At 54.2% G+C, this 17,316-nt stretch overlaps 1 protein-coding gene across 3 annotated transcripts in view; it reads right to left on the reverse strand.

The window, feature by feature from the left end:
- Positions 1-17,316, reverse strand: part of FARP2 (FERM, ARH/RhoGEF and pleckstrin domain protein 2) — a 79,016-nt gene that overhangs the window by 12,964 nt on the left and 48,736 nt on the right. For 2 of the 3 annotated variants that reach the window (XM_075529769.1, XM_075529768.1), the window contains exons 6-13: positions 15,014-15,111; positions 13,693-13,807; positions 12,841-12,988; positions 10,564-10,659; positions 8,031-8,194; positions 7,667-7,735; positions 7,177-7,234; positions 4,922-5,150 (exon numbers count right to left, since the gene is read on the reverse strand). In XM_075529769.1, the coding sequence (XP_075385884.1) occupies positions 4,922-5,150; positions 7,177-7,234; positions 7,667-7,735; positions 8,031-8,194; positions 10,564-10,659; positions 12,841-12,988; positions 13,693-13,807; positions 15,014-15,111 (977 nt within the window). The remainder of the gene's footprint in view (positions 1-4,921; positions 5,151-7,176; positions 7,235-7,666; positions 7,736-8,030; positions 8,195-10,563; positions 10,660-12,840; positions 12,989-13,692; positions 13,808-15,013; positions 15,112-17,316) is intronic. The other variant, XM_075529770.1, reaches the window with a different exon arrangement.

Here is a 17,316-nt window from a genome sequence, read left to right on the forward strand (position 1 = left end):
CCCGCACACAGGTGAGCATCAGGCCCAGCGCTGCCAGCAGGGCTGGAACAGCTTTGTGAGGCAGCAGTGGGGTCCTCACTGTCCAGGAGACAAGGGACCTCGGACTGGGGCTAGGCCTTGATCAAGGCAGTCCCCCCAATCACACCGCGAGGTTCCTGCCGGCTGGGCCAGACAGGCCATCATCACTGGCTCACTTCAGAATCCAGACCAGCGTTATCTGTTGGGCCCACGGTCTGAACCCCTGACGTGGCAAACAGTGGGCCCAGGCTGCACACTGCAAGAGAGAGCCAGCCCATGTCCTGACTGGCCCCAGGCCCCCAGGGCAGGGTCGACCAACCTGGCACGTGCCTGCCCGACCATACAGGCCACAGCTGACCAGGAAAAAAGCACAGTGCCTAGCCCCCAGCCTTCCACAGACCCATCTCCCCCCCCCCCCCCGCCCCAGTGTGAGGCCAGGGCTCAGGGCCGGAGGTTCTGTGGGGGCTTGGTCCCTGGGAAGGAAGGATGTACCAGTGGGGCTATGGAAGAACAGGAGGCTGCTCTAGGGACTGGTCTTGCAGCCAAAATCAGCTTAAGTCAAAATTACGAACAAGTGGAGGGAAAGAAAGCTAAAAGCCCATTATTGAATTTGTAGTAAATATTTCCTTATTTTATTGAATAATCAATTAAAAAACTCCGAATTAGTACATATCTGAAGGTTTAGAAATGGCAATTTGAACAGTAAACAAATGTACCAGTACCACAAACCAGGCAGAGAAGACGTCCCTTACAGACAGAATGAGCTCCGGTGCAGAGGGAGCCTCACGTACCCTCGTCACTCAGGGTGCATCACAGAGTGCTCCAGCATGCACCCGAGCGCAGGACAGGTGCAGGAGGGGGACCAGCGCCAGGCAAGAGCTGACACAGAGCAGGAACAACTGTGTATGCACCGTGAGCACGGATGCTTTGCCACCTCTGAAGCAGGTGACGAGGTGTAGGGGTGTGTGTGTGAAGGCGGTATCAGGGTGTGTGTGTGTGTGTGCGTGTGCAAAGCTACTGGTGGGTGAGTGAAGGAGGTGTCCAGGGGTGTGTGTGAAGATGTGCGAGTATGTGAAGGTGTCCGAGGAGTGGGTTTCTACCTCAGGATTTCAGGAGTCATGCAGGTGCTCACTGGCACCCAGTAAGGCTAGCCATTCACTGCATGACCACATCGTGACACAGGCTGACAGAGCACAGCCCATGTGGGACACCACCTGCCACCACCCACTGGGGCCATCAGTGACATTAACTGCAGAGGGGCATCCTAATCTACTTCCGTGCTTATAAAATGTCACACAGAAAGGCCCATTTTGATGTCAGTGATTCAGGAATCCAGTACGCACTGTTTCCTGTGGTCAGCGGGGGCAGTTTCAGTAGCTCATGGGTAGCTGCATTGCTGTGAGGCTCCTGAGTATGCAGATTGGCATATATAAAACACCTGGACTTTGGAAAAGTCAATACAAAAATAGACTTGACACCTAATAAACATTCTACAAAGAGCAGAGGATACTGTCTAAGCTGCGTGGAAGGAAGGCTGGTTCTGTCTTAAGGCCTCAGGCTGCCCAGGCAGTCCCCATTCCACCTACCTGCACCAATGCACTTGGCTGTGTGAAGTGACAGAGGACACGCCCCCTCTTGGTCCCCAGGGGCCTCCTCAAGGTACTGGCACAGCAGCAGTCAAGGCCCCACCATCAGGCTCTGGACACAAGTGGGGAAGCCTGTGCATTGGCACAGAGACCCAGGCAGCTTGAGGCCTATCCTGGCCCGCTGATGGGCAGAGCGGGCACTTCAGTGTGTCTCCTGGCACATAGGTCCTGCACTTTATTACCCTCCAATGCTTGCTAATTGGCTGCATGTCCTTAATGCCAGGACTCCACAAGATCCTGGGCCACATGTTGTAGGGACAGTCACAGTGGACGGCACACTCAGGCCTGCTGAGCTGCTCTGAGTGTCTAGTCTCCATCACTAAGGACCATAGAGCTGGCCACTGCCAGACAGCTGGACTCACAGGAGGGTCAGGAGGGTCTGCTTTGGCTGACTGCTGGTGTCTGAGTAGGGCCACACTGCCCCCAGGTGGACTGCCAGAGGCATGAGGAGCAACTCCAGGGAAGGTCACAAACTGTGTGAGCTGCTTTACTGTGGAGGAAAAGCTAGAACTGAAGAATAGCATCCAGGTCTCCCCAGGAATCTTCCCTGAATCCACAGGTCACACGGATACCCTATGTGGTGGCCCGGGTGCTGGCTGCACAGTTGGGGTGGGTGAGGGTGCCGCCCATTCTGTGCTCTAGGCCCTGTGGTTCGTGTGGGAGCAGAGAAGGAGAGGACTGTGGCCAGCCCCTCTGGCATGCCTGAGAGAAAGTGAAGGCGAGGTGGCACGAGGAGGGCACTGTGGGCTCAGAAGCCCATGCTGAGCAGGGAGCAGTTGGTTCAGTTCTAGATCTGGAGCCATAGGAGAGGAGGAAGGGTAGACAGGAGAGGCAAACATCATGATGGCAGCGGACGCCCAGGCATCCCTTCCTGCATGCCCTCTGAAAATGCAAACACTGAAACCCCAGTCGTCTCCGGAGAATGAGATCACCAACACACACAGACAGAAGGAGGAATAGCCAGGCAGAGGATACTCCTGGCCCCTTCCTGAAGCAGGAGAGCCCCCACCCCTGCCATGAGCTGGCTGACCCCTCTGACTTGCAGCCCAGCGCTCAGGGCAACCATGAGGAGTAGGGCCTGGTGAGGAGTGAGGAGGCCATGGCCCCACTAAGGGGCCGGCGGCAAGGCGAGCATGATGGGAAGGGACTGACCAGTGAGTAATGTCCTGCTAGCTTCAGCCTTGGGACTGACAAGGGATGAGAGACTGTGGCTCAGGATTGACGACGCAACAGAGGGGACATCAGTTGGGGGGCCTGTCCCATGCCCACTGGAGCTTGGCTGACGGCAGCCTCATGCCCCCTGGCCGACTATCTGTCTGTCACACCCCTCCCTCTGCCTACTTGGGCAAGAGTGGAGTGCCGGGATGAACCAAAGCCTCTGCAGCAGCCTTGCCCCAGCAGACAGGGCCCATGAAGACTGGGAAACAACACCGAAGGCCCGACACTCCACCAGCTGCCTCACCTGCTTGCTGGCCTCTTGGCAGCACTGGCCTGGGGGGGCTCCTGGCTGGGCACATCACATGTGCTTGTTCCTGAAGTGCCCATCCTGTCAGAGCTGAGCTCGACTTTCAACAGTGAGTCATGGCGGGTCCAGGGCAAGGCCTTGGGAGGGGCAGCGTGAGACTGTCCATCAGGGCACCTATAGGACATCTCCGAGATGGTCAGGAGCTGGGCAATTCAGCAAGGCTTCAGGTTGCTTTCCCGTAGGGCCCAAGGGGCTGCCCTGAGGGGGGGACAACTGGCTGGTCTGGAGGCAGCCCCTTCCTCCTAGGGAGCTCCAGCCCCATGTGGCCTGGAGTGGCCTGGCTGTCACCCCAGAGGCCAGCTCTGGTATTGCCTCTTTGCAGCCGCCTCTCTACCACCCAGTGGAGCGCATCGTTAGCCCTGGACAGGCAAATCAGGGCCTCGCTGAGGCCTCGCAGTAGCAGAGAGCTCTGCTGGGCTTGGGTTCTGAGGGCTGAGACTCAGCTGTGGGGTGGCGAGTCACAGGAAGGCTGAGGCTGTGAGGCCGAGGGCCAAGCTCCATGTTCTACAGAGTGGGCTCCTGAAGCTGTGCAGGGGTGGGGACTATGAGCACTCCCCAGGAGACTCAGAGTAGAGCATTATTACCATTCACAGTGCAAGTTCTCTCTCTCTCTCTCTCTCTCTCACACACACACACACACACACACACACACACACACACACACACACACACACACACACACACAGTCAGTCCATCAGGACACAGGGAGCAGCCAGCAAGCCAGCCAACCACATGGGGTTATTGCCAACACCTCCACCCAGGAGCCCCAAGTGCTAAGTGGATGGGTGGCTGGGGCCTGGCAGTGGTCAGTGGGGGGGTTTATCTACGTGCTCATCCCAGGCCATGGCATTTAGGTGATTCTGCAGATCCAAAGGGAGCCTCTCTCCGGGAGCCTGTGCAAAAGGGTTGCTGAAGAAGAGGCTGGCGTCCAGGGGTGCCTCAGCCTCTGAGTCCCACGAGTCTGTGTCTGAGCCGCTAGAGGCCTCGGTGGCTGTGGGCGGGTAGCTAAGCTGCTCCAGCTGGTCCAGGATGTCTGAGAACTGGAAGGCGGAGCTGCACTCGGAGCGGACGGAGCAGGCGGGGAAGTTCACCAGGGAACTGGCCCCCGACTGCCCGGCCAGTCCACTGGCCAGCGGCACGTTGCTGAGCGAGCTGCTCTCGGAGCGGTTGTTGCGGAGCGAGCTGGTCTCTGAGGAGGCGCTCAGCAGGCTCTGCATCAGGCTGGCCTGGGCCTTCACCTCAAACAGCTCACAGGTATCTGAGGGCCGCATGCTGCTGAGACAGCCACCTTCCTCCTCAAACTCAGACTCGTCGTCATCCACGTCCATGTCCACTGCCTCAGTGGAGTACCTGTCTGGGCTGGCCTGCAGGGACCCCAGGCCTGTGCCACACCGAGACGGGGTCCCCGGGAGCAGGGAGGGTCCCTGGGCGTCCTGCAGAACCAGGGAGCCGTAGGGACAGGAAAACGCCTCAGAGCCTCCGGCAAAGAAGGAGATTTCTGCGGGGTCGTCGTCTATGAACTCCTCAGACACCTGCAGCTGGGGGTTTGTCAATGTGAAAAGAGGGGGTCCCCGCCTGCCCACCCGCCCGGGCCAGCACTCCCCATTAGAGAGGCCACCCTCACCCCGCTCTTGGGCACCAGCTGGGCCCTCCCTGCCCGCCTTCCCTACATCTGGGTCAGAGGTCCTGCTCCCAGCCCCCAGCAGACCGGAGGGGTGAGAGAAGCCAGCACCTGGGCCGGCCTGGGGGCCTGGAGGCCCTGGGGGCCACGTGGTGTTGGGGCTTGTAGCTGAGGCGCCACTGTTCCTGTCTGTGGCCACACTCTGGGGGGCCGTCAGGAAGCAGCTGCTGTCCTTGGAACCGAGCAAGCCTGCCGTTGGGGACCCAGGTAGAGAATAGAAGGCCGCGTGTGCTGAAGAGGGGGAAACAGGAGTCCTGATGCCCTCCGTGAACGAGGCGCTCTGGGGATCAAGACCAGGGAGAGAAAACAAACACATAAAACTCCAAAAGGAGTGTCCTGCCCAGCAGGCCTCCTGCCAGCTCTCCTGCTCTCTTGGATAAACACCCGTACCCCAGGACACAGCTAGAGAGAGCCAGTCTGTTCACCCAGCACAACCTGAGGCCCAGGGTTCCCGTGTGAGCGCAGTCAGGCCTTTCCAAGTTGTGGCTGGCCTGTGTGAGTGCCCAGGGTCTGAGGAAGGTGGTGAGCACTGAGAACCCCAATAGGAAGGAGGGGAGCATCCCGAGGAGCAGAACAGATGAGAGGCAGCTGAGGGCAGAGCTGCCTGCCTTGCTGTCTGGGGACTCTCGATGCCTCGTGCTCTTGTTTGTTCACGGCCGAGTCCTCCCTGGTCATGGTGTGTCATGTGGCTGGAAAGTCCCATGTGAGCGCACACACACGCAACACCAGTGAGAGGGGTGAGACAAGCGTGGAGCCAAACACCGCCCTGTGCAGGGGGCTGTGCAGAGTCCCTCACCTAGAAGCAGCCCCTACAGCCACAGATCAATCTCTGCGCAACGGTTGACTTACCACCATATCTTACTATCCGATACCTGGAAGCTACGTGTAACTGCTAGACTAGTAACACTGTGCCATCCAATTTGGACTTTGGGGAAAAGCAATCAATGATCGAGGGCCAAGGAGTGCCACTGGAGCAGACTAGAAATGTACAGTCTCCGAGCTGCATTCCAGCGACACCAAGCAGCTGCAGGACTTCCTGGCATGCTCCTGCCAGCTGCTTTTCTGCGAACGGAGTGTGGCACAGCTTTCATAGTGCTGTATTCATCGCAGACACACACACATATAATTCGCGCCTGCTTTTTGACCCTCAACACGAGAGCAAGACTTTGTCCAGTTAATGCACACCCTTGACAAAACCCAACTCACCGCCATGGAGTTGGCGCTGACTCATGGCGACCCTATGCTGCCGCCGCCGTTGGCTCTGACCCGGGCGACCCCATGCACAACAGAAGGAAGCACTGCAGGTTCCCACACCACCCTCACAACTGTCCCTATGCCGGCCCACTGATGCAGCCACTGTCAATCCAGCTCATCGAGGGTCCTCCTCGGTAGTAACCCTGTAATAAGACTGAGTAAGAGGGCCTAACCCACAGCACCAGCTGGCTCGTTTCTACTACGTGGTGTTTTCCTGGTTTCCGAGAATTCCACCGTGGAGACAGCTTAGCTATGTGAACCCTTCCTAGGCGGGCATTTACCAAGGCCTCTGCGGCTATAGGAGTCGCAGTCCCGCAGCTGTTGCTCGGGGCACAGAAAGCAGTCTGTGTTCACTGTAGGACAACGGAAACAGGAAAACAGCTGCCACCCACACGCCAGCACTGGGAGCAGAGCCGTGCACAGTGTCCGTCCAGGAGGTTATTCCTTCAGCGTTTCTCCCACGTCCCGCCCCTGGATTTCAAAATCAAACACGGACCCTACTACCTACAGCCGCTGCGTGACCTGTTGTCTTCACTCAATACCACATCTGGCCATGCCCCTGGGACATTCATGTCCTCCCACACAGGCCACACACCATGGTGCCAGAGTGCTCCTTGTCTGGGACTCCGTCCTCACAACAAGGGCCCAGAAACAGGGTTGCTGCTTTGACAGAGGTGACAGATTGACAGATGTGACTAACCGCATTCAGGAGCCCTGCTGGCACTGTGGTCTGAACCCAGAACTGCTCTGTGGGAGGTCTCACTGCCTCCTACTGGATTGCTACGACTCAGAGTCAACTTAGTGGCAATGGGTTTGTTTGTTTGATTTGTGAGAACATTGTCAGATTGTTTTCAAAGGAGCGAAGCTAATTGAGAAGGAAAACAAAAAGGTTGAAAGAAAAACTCAACAAATGAATGGAAAAGACAATAAGGAAGAAAAGCCAACACTGATATCGATGGAAAACGACTCTGTTAACGATCAAGCTCTGCCATCACAGGGTCCCCAAGAGGACCCTGCTCTCAGCAGGTGCATCCCACCAGAAAAGGACTGACCTGCTTGGGCACGTCCACAGTCAGAGCTCGAATGGACATCCGTGTCTTGCTGTGCCGTCTGCAAGAGAGAACAGGTCGTGAGCTGCTGGACGAAAGAGCCAGGTGAGCCACTCCCCTGATACAGGCAGTGCCACAAGGGCCCCCTCGAGGTGGAGAGGGGAAGGGAGCACCACTGCAGAGACAGCAGCTGTGGTCCGGCCGAGTGGATCTGACCCACCCCACTGAGGAGAGCGGGGCCTGCCACAAAACCGGGCTCTGGCGCCTTCTCGGCGGAAAAGCTGACCGCAGACTAAGCTAGGCAGACGCTCTCAGACCCCAAAGTCATGACTGGAAAGGTGCTGCAAATCCATTCAACTCACAAATAAAAACCACTCAAGGGTCAAATACGCATGTATGCAAGCTGCTACTTAGTCAAGTCAAGGTGAACAACATTGAATGCTCATTTAAAAAACACATACTGTACTTCAAGAAGACCCCAGACAGAGCTCACCTTTCATAGGGGATTTTCTTTATTCCGCTGTCTTTCACATAGTCTACTAGCTGTTTTTGAGTTCTGCCACTGTGAATAAAGATTCAGATCTTTTAAAAAGAGAAAACAGTAACCCACACATGAATTAATTAATTTCTTGCATGGACACATGAGTGTATGCACGCATGCTGCCCCCTTGCACACTCTGGACAAGCAGAACCAAGCTGGTTCCTGTAAGTTGGCCTTTAGGAAGCCAATTCCTCACTAACCCGTTTAGTCTTCAGTTATAACATTGTACAGTAGCTGCATGACAGACGAAGTCTCCAGAAGCAGGGGCTAGCCCTCCTTCCTCCACCTCATCGGCAAGTGCCTGGAGCCAGCCTACCTATATCTGAAGGAGGAGCCACGGCTGAAGAGGACTGCTTTAGCTTTCGGCTTAGGTTGATCCAAAAGCCTAAAAAAGGTGTGGTACTCCACACAAATCTTCCAGAATGTCTTACATCCATCTCTGCTGCCCAATAGAAACTCTAAAGTATCCTGGTAAGGCCCCTAGAAAGAAATGCAGGGGTTATGGAGTTCATTCAAGAATAAATACTGGACAAGAGTAAGTAAATTTAGAAAATAGTTCATACAATATGTGGGAAACAGAAAGATTTCTCCCAAGTTGCTTGCAGCTAATGGTAAATGATTGTCAAGTTACCTCCCTGAAGGCAGTCAGTTGCCAGACTATTTACTGTCTGGGCCCACCACAGGTAGGGCCCCGCTCCCTGCATAAGGACAATGGGCTACTTCTCCCTAAAGGCTTGACCATTAGTCTGGTCACAGTAGGTGGGGTTTACACCCTACTGATAATGGTTTCTATGGAGACCCAGAGAACAGGTTACTCAGTGACATCCAAAGTTAGGCTGCCATCCGGAATCTACTATCTGCCCATCTTGTCACATGTATACCCCCAATCCCTCCTCTTCCTATTGCCTGTATGTCCCTAGATTGTGCCCCTCATTGCTGTATTACCCATAGTACAAACCCCTTCCTGTGACGTGTGTCTTTACCTGTAATTAGGGGGCTTACATGCCCCCCCCAAAGGTATATAAGCCTTGGTTAGTAATAAAGATCCCTCTTGACCTCTCATCGGCTCCCTCTCTTCCCCCAGTCCTCACCCCCGGCCCCATTCCCCTTGTCCTCCTTCCCCTCCCCTCTCTCCACGTGGACCACCAAGCAGGGCTGAGGTGAGCATGCTACCATGAAATGTGTCTGATTCCATTATTTCGATCTTTCTTTAATTTCTCGTGCTCTCTTGGACTTTACGATAATCTTTACATATATTAGCCGTACAGTTGTGCCCATCGAACTCGTGATTAGTTGTGGGGGCCGGCCTTTCTCCCACAGTGATAGCATTCCCACATGGAAAGTAAAGCAGCTGTTCAAAAGCAGGCTGTGCAGGCTGCATCGCTGGAGCGTGGATGCTATTTGGACTCGCAGAGCATCTGGGGAATTTAGGTGTCTAGGCTCACAAGTGTCACCACAAAGAAACCGGGGTGGCCAGCCCATCTCTGGGTGGACACTGGCCCTTGGGTGAAGTCCTGGAAACGACACTCTGGACCCGACAAGGCACACTGTGAAGCTCTTTGATGCTGGTCACCAGTGACCTTCCAGAAGGTCGGTGACACTGTGTCTCCACATTTCTTCCCGATAATCTACCAAGGGTTAGCGCAGATGCAGAGCCAGCTCTTAGAAAGTACACTAGCCAGTGAGCAGAGAGAGCTCCTCCTCACTTTCAGAATAACTTTCAGGGGAAAAAAGCAGGCTTTTACTTGTTTTGTAGATATAATTTGGTTATTTGGTATCTCTTCCTTTTTCCTGAGAAGAGACGCTGCTAACAGTCAACAGTAAGCCAGGCGTTCAAGCACTGAGCACATAGAGGCTCAGCTCAGAGCCCAGCCCAGGACGAAGCCCACAGGCCTGGCAGCAGGTAGCCTCTGCAGCAAAGCCCTGCAGTGCTTGGTCTCAGGCCTAGGTGTGGTGGGGCCGACACAAGGACAGAGTTCTGTTCGGCGCAGGCTGGGCTGCTTCTCCCACTCTCTGTAAAGTGTGCTGGCAGGCTAGGAGAGTAAGGTGTTGGGACCCCCATGGTCAGACGCTACAAACACACCATTGTATGACCATTACTGTCTCATGCACGATCACACTCATGATCAGTACGCATTGGTGGTCCTTAGTTGCTGCTGAGTCTCTTCTGACCCTGGTGACTCGTGTGTGCCTAGTGCAGTTGCCTCAAAAGGGTTCAAGGCTGTGGGTGGCTTCTCTGAATCTGATTACCAGGCCTGTCTTCTGAGGAACCTTGGTGGTGGTGGTGGTGGGCTTGGGCTGACTACTGTTGGCTGAGTTGAAGGCTTGATCATAAGACTCAATCTCCTAAGAAAACATGTGAAGCCAGGGCGTAACGACTCCAGAGGGCCGAGCAGGATGGCCCCATGGGGCTCCAAGGCTGTGAGCTGTGGAAGCAGATGGCCGTTTCCCCCCAGAGCGCTGCAGCAAAGCACCACCAACAGAACTCTGCTCTCATGATTCCTGATCAGGGAGCTCTCCTGAGAGAAGGCTGTTCAAGCGGGTTTCTCACATCAGTCATGAGACGATGGGGAGCTACCCTGTGGCCTAGAAACAGCCCAGTCCACCTGGGGTTGTTGCAAGTGCCACCCTTCCCAGACTGCCCAAGCCCAAACTCCAAGACTGTTGGACAAGGCTACAGCTGGCTTGGGGGCCCAGGAAGCTTCAAGACCCAAATTCCAAATCCTTCCTTTCAGCTCTGGTTCTGACTTGATTTGACATTGAATTGATTGAGGAGGTGAATCAAACATTCCATATTCTAGCAGAATAAATTTCCTAACGATTTTAAAAGTACAAAAAGTAATACTTACATGGACTTCTGGGTGGAGTTTAATAAGAAATCTTTTCCGCTTAAAGCTTAGTTTACGGACTTTGGACCAATTGAAAGTATTAATTTTGGTGGTGCCCTGAAATGGAAGAGCAAGCACTTCATAGCATTCATGTAATCTCCACAGCACACACCTGACTTCCTGGAAGCTACTGCACTTAAATCGCATCCTGACGGTGAGGTCGGCCTCCACTCGGGTTTATACCATAAACACAGGCTAACATGGTCTAGCGCATACATGAAGAGAAGCTACAGCAATTTCCGTGATCAGGCACTTTATAGATCAGGCAGACCAGGGCCAACATGAACAGTCTGTCTGGGCCACACTTGTAGACAGGGAGCAGGGGCTGGTCAGGCAGCTGGGCATGGGAGACTTTGGTGTGCATTATGGTTTCAGTGGAGGGAGGGAGGGAGAGAGGAAGAAGGACAGAGAGAGAGAGAGAGACAGGTGTGTGGGGGTATATGCGCTCATAGTTTCAGTAAGCAGACAGAGGGACAGACAGAGACATGTGGGGAGTATGCAGGCATTGACTTGAAGACTGGCTTCTAGACACGTGCTTGCTCTCTTGAGCGACGGTGAACTGTGGTGCAGAGCAAGCAGAGGACAAGATGAGCCTGGCATACCTCTTGCCACAGAACAAAGTAAGCAAGAACTTAGAGTGGGTGGACAAGCCAACATGACACAGGAACTGTCTTGAAGACACTCCCATGGCCACATCTGGGACAAGACAATGTCAAGGTGAGAATAAAAACTCCTTGACACTGAGCTGGTGCTGACTCAGAGTGACCCTATAGGACAGGGTAGAACTGGCCTGTGGCAAAAGCACAGTCTTTCTTCCTCGCTGTGGCTGATGGCTTCAAACTGCTGACCTTGCTATTAGTGGGCCCACATGTAACCACCATGCCACCAGGGCTTCTGAGGTGAGAATAAGGAGCCCGTTTTCACCTGGATTAGCAATCCTGGAACGAGAACGTGATGTCACATGGCTGCCTGTTCACAGTGACAGAAACAGGCCTGGAAGGCCTGTTATTTTTGTACACACACACACACACACACACACACACACCCCAAACAAAAAAAAAACCCAAAATCAAACTCGCTGCCATCAAGTCAGTGTGACTCATAGCAGCCCCTGTGGGTTTCCAAGGCTTAACTGTTGGTGGAAGCAGAAAGCCCAGCCTTTCTCCCTCAGAGCTGCTGGTGGTTTCTAACTGCCACCATGCGGATCGCAGCCTAGTACGTAGCCACACCACTAGGGCTCCTCGTGTGTCTCCTCGAGTACTCTTTAATGAAAAGGAACAATGATCACGGGGGATACTAGCCTGGAAAAGACCATGCCGACGGAGAGAGAAACCTCCACCTCCAGCCCGTAGGCAGAGCAGTCTCGTCTGCATCTGACTGAAGCCCCACAGCAGTGTCGTCAGAGCCGTACCTGCCATGGAGCTAGCTGACTGACTACTTCTGAGGAAGGGCCAGACCACTCCAGCAGCCCATCATCTTCCAATGTCATAGTCATGAGCCCAGGGAAGGAGGAAGGGCCATCCCAGACCAGGGGAGGCTAAGAAGACTCATGACCTCAGCCAGTGCTGGACCTAGAACAGAACTCTTGCTGTGAACAGTATCCCTGGGCAACTGCTGGCAGCAGACTGGGCTCGGGGGGTGGGGGGGGGGAGGGTAAGCTGGAGTCCCCTGCACTGTTTTGCCAATTCTGCTGGACGTGTTAAACTGTTGAGAATAAAGTGTTGTCAATGAAACAGGTTTCTAACATTTAATCTTCCTCCCCAGCACGGCCATGTACTCTGTCCTGCAGCCCTGAGATGGGGAAGCACGATCCACGCTGCTTCAGAGGCAGTTGACGACAACCAGAGGGAGCACTGATGCGCCCGCAGCACGGGGGCGGCCGGGGCATGGCACTGACAGAGGGGTCCAATAGTGCAGGGCTCCACTGACAGCAAGTCCAATCATAAAGAACACAAAGGTTGCAGAGGGAAGGGGGTGTATGTGTGTAGAGAAGGTGACCGCTAATAGGTGGTTTGGGTGGGTTGTCCTAGGGCTGGGGGCTCTGTGACGGCAATGATGGTTACTCAGGCTGACGCAGGGATGCGACACTGCCGAGGGAGACATGGATCAGAGGCCCAAGACCTTGCTCATGAGGATGAACACTTATCAACCTTTTATCTGGAGACCCGAGGAGGGACTGCAGAGCACACCCTGCACACCCCCCCTCACCTTGGCATGACAGGCAGCCAGCCAGCCTACCTGGAACACAAGGACACCCCTGTGGGAAACGGCCAGGTTAATCTCGGTTCCCTCCCGGTCAGAAGCCACGTGAAACCGGACGCCATACATGTCCAGCTTACGTGCAATCTCCAGCACTTGGAAGTCCGACTCGGCCGGCGTCTGGCCCCTGCAGCAAACAGCACAGACTTGTCTCAGAAGCTTCTCCCCAAAGTCAGACGGGGCACCAATGGACATGATGGCACAGCCCCAGCAGAGAAGGCGTCGGGTCTGCCGAGGGTCACTAGTTCACTGTCCTTAAGTTGAAGTGCACTTCCACACACTCTTCCTTATGCAACGGACCAGAGATGCTGGCTCTCAGCTGGGATGAGGGCATTGACAGGGGGTGGGGGGGTGCAGGGAGCAGCATATCTCAGGAGAGCTTCACCGTATACAACAAGCCTACCTCTCCTCAAGCTCCTGGGTGAAGAACAAGGTTACAAGCATGTGGGCTCCATGCCGCTGCCTTGGCACCTATGGGTCTCTTCGGCCTGCCCTAGCCCCTCCCATTGAGTCTCCTCCTCTGCCGTCCAGACAGAGCCCAGCTGCCCCTGGGAAAGGCAGATCTCAACATTAATGGACACTTCTAAGCCCAACAGGAATGCTTCTTCCAAATGGTTACCATCATGCGGCTATGTCTGCAACACTGCGTGAGTTATGAAGAACAACTCAGCGTCTTGAGCTCATGAGCAAAGGGTCTATGGATGTGTACAGGATGGTCTTGCCTAGAGTGGGGCTGTGAGGGGGCAGGACATCACCTTCATCCCAATCTCTGAGCTGCTGCTCCCTGGGCCAATGTGCCACCCATGCAGGGCAGTGACCCAGGAGACTCACGTGTGTTGCCGGTGGAATTCCAGCACCTTCTCCAGAGAGAGCGCCTGGTCAGGCAGGTACTCATTGACTTTGAGGTGCTCTCGGTCCAGCGTCTCATCATAGTCCCCGATTTCCGCTGCGGTGAACAAAGCCAGTGACTCTATGCTCCAGCACCAGACAGCCGTTTGCATGAGCAAGGGGCTAAGCAAAAGTGAAACCACCACCCCGGGTGGACAGTGAAACACATGCCCCTAAAAACCCAAGATCGAGCCATTAATTTTTCTAAATATCTATCTCATGGCGATAGGCAGGCCGGTAGTAAGGCTCTGGCTGACTCTGAGCATGCCTTCCACCTCGGTGCCAGTGCCTGTTAGGTCCATTATTGAAGTCAGCGTGTCTTTCAGGGTCCCACACATTTCTGTAGCACACTGTCCCTAACTGCTGTGGCTTAGGGCTGCAAGTGTCGTGCAAAGAACAGTGAAGCTCAGCAATGCCAGCAATGCACTTCATTTTTGTTCTGGAACCTTCTTCAGTACACAGAGGTAGGGTGGCTTGGAGCCCCCTGAGCTGCCTGTGAGCCCTGCTGCCCCTCAAGTGGGGTCACCAGTGGCTCCCTGCCTGGATCTGGGCACCCCAACTTCTCCCCAGTTAGTGACGGCAGAGGGATAGGGGTCCTGGAGCCACTCTGTCTCAGCTTCCTTCAACCGAAGCAGCACAAAGGAGAAAGTTACAGCTGGACAACATGCTGTGATGTCACGTCCCATGACAATACATGTGCCTCCAACGAGCCTCCCCCGGGTACCAGCTAACCAGTGCTATATAAGGGCCCTGCAGAGCTGCCGTCCACCTGGGACACCCCGGCCAAGTGAGAGAAAGCCCGAGTGTGTGAGCAAGTCCCACCTAGTAGGACGAACATGTGAAGAAGTGGGTGTATCTCAATTCCCACAGCCACCTGAGCATGGCACCCTATCCTACATTTCTGCACTCCCAGCCCAGAGCCAGGTGGCTGCTTCATCCCCTGCCAGCTTGTTTGGGTGACTCCTCCCCTGGCCGGAGAGCCTCAGGTTCCCTCTCCTTCCAGGACAAAGGGGTCAGCTCTCCTAAGGAGGCCTCCCATGGGGCTACGGAGTCCCACTGGGTCTGCTCAGAGACAGCAGGTGGACCGACAGGAAACCCACCCTCAGCACACACCAGCCCCCACACAAGGCATCAGGCTGCAGGCTTTGGCCTCGTGGAGACCGTGAGCCAGGAGGAGCCCCATGCCGAGGAGACTCCTTAGAAATGCCTGCGTGGAAGCCCCACTCTGCCAGCCCTGCCATTGCCATGCGCAGGAGATACTGACACTGCAGGAGGTGGGATGCCAGGAGAGCCGCAGTGGTGTCGCTGCAGGTCAGTTGTCCCTCCACCAAGTCCCTCTTGAGCTGTAGGGCAAACAGGTACCTGGAAAGAGGCAGGGAGCATGCCAAAGGTCAGCACCCAGTCCCAGTGCTCAGGAGCAGGGAAAGGTGGTACCCAGGCCACATGAAGGCCTGAACACAGTCACAAAGGCCTTTAGTCCAAAGGTCAGTTGCCAGTCCAGTCAGATGGACACATAGTGAGGTACCAGGTACCCCTAACATGACGTGGGCTGCAGCCACACCTTCGAGGAGCCAGCTCATCAACTCTGACTACTATGGTCACACAATTTTGTCAGAAACGGCAGAAGCACCAAGCAATGACACAGTATGAAGTGTGGTCGTGGAGGGCTGGGACTTGGCCCTGGAGAGGAACTCAGACCCAGGCTCCAGGAACCAGAGCGGCAGCCTGAGAACAAACATCTGCACGCTCACTCTGTCAGTGAGTCAACGCTGACGGAGTCTATGCAGGAGGCTCTGGCCTTGGAGCTCGGAACATGGACAGACTCCTGCTCTCTCCAATGTTCAAGGCTGCTAACCTTCTAAGACAGCGGTTCTCAACCTGTGGACCGTGACCCCTTGGGGGGGGGGGGGAGTCAAATGACCCTTTCACAGGGGTCGCCCAATTCATAACAGTAGCAAAATTACAGTGATGAAGTAGCAATGAAAATAATGTTATGGTTGGAGGGTCACCACAACATGAGGAACTGCATTACAGGGTCGCAGCATCAGAAAGGTTGAGAACCACTGATATATGACATCCTCTTACACTGAACCAGGGGTATACACTGTAACTTGCCAAATGAGCGGGCTGACTCTTGCCTACACAAGGACCTCCCTGAGTTCAGAAAGGTATGTGGACAAGAACATGCACTGGCACCATTACGACCGAGAGAAGGGAGAAGTACTCCAACTGAGCACTGATACGAGCATGTTGAAATAAGTTACAGGGAGCCATAGATATTAACACGGAAAGATGTCCATGACATGTTTCTTTCTATGCAGGGGAGAAAAAGACCTCAACCTCTGCGGCTCGGAGAGAGTCAAGCACTGTTCTGTGAAACAAGGCTTTCTTGAGAGCCCAGTGCTGCATGGACACTGCTGTGGGGCCGTTTGGAGAGATGCTTCGGCTGTCAGGGTCTGTATGCAGACAGAGAGGGGAACTTTCACTGCTGACAAAGTTTCACTTTTACCACAAATAGGTAGTTTTTCATGACAACAGATGCCCCAACACAAAAGTGTGTGTGTTTCTATGTCACTATAAATCTGACTCCCAGAACCAGTCTTTAGGCTTGAAACCAGGACCCTAGGTTGAAGGATGGCCCTGGTCCCATCATTTCCCAGGCAAACAGTTCAGAGTTATTCCTTCCAAACGAATCTTTTCGTAAGCCACCTCCATATCCGTCTAGGAGGACACGCTGAGCTCCCCCATCAGCCTACCTGGCACCTGAGCACCAGACCTTTCTTGCCTGCAAGAGGCCAAGCTGCTGTGACAGCTACACCCCCTCTAGCGACACCTGGGGCTCTGGGGCTTAAACAAGCTGCAGATACCTTTGCCTTTCTGAGAGGCTCCTAGGCTTCTAGGGGTCAGGTCTGGAGACATTCTAGCCAGGAAGGCACAATGCCACTGCTGTCACTACTTTATTTCTTTTTTTTTTTTAACTACTTTATTTCTTACCTTGGCTTTTGGGTTGTTGCTTTAACTGTTTCTTTTAAAAAAAAGTTTTATTGATATAAAATTCACATATCACACACTTCGATAGTTAAGTCACTTCTAAAAAGAGTTCTATACACGTCATCACAATCAGTTCCAGTGTACCCTTCTCCCTTCCTGAAATTTTATTCTATCAAATGGATACATGCAAGGGTATATAAATAGTCAATCTTCTTGAGAAAAGATATATTTGGTCCTTCTTACCACCGAGTATGTTTCGCTGATAAAGAAGTAAACATATCCCCATAGGCACCAAGAGCTGGACGAGAGTGAAGCGGTCTGCGTTAACCTGGAGACCGTCCGCTCAGCACTGTCCTAGCATTCCAGGTGTCAGTCTCAAGTCTGTACCACAAACCTTTCTTCTACATCGTACTTGCATTGATTTTGTGTAAGACTCAAAATGTTTCTTCTAACTCCCAATTGTCTAGTCCCTTTCCTACGTGCCCATGAGGCTCATCCACTCCCCCTCAATAAGCACACTCTGAGCACTTGGGCAGCCAAGCCGGTGGCCCGTCAATGGCCAAAGGGACGACCAGA

This window comes from Tenrec ecaudatus, chromosome 13 (assembly GCF_050624435.1).
Source record: "Tenrec ecaudatus isolate mTenEca1 chromosome 13, mTenEca1.hap1, whole genome shotgun sequence".
Classification (NCBI taxonomy): Eukaryota; Metazoa; Chordata; class Mammalia; order Afrosoricida; family Tenrecidae; genus Tenrec; species Tenrec ecaudatus.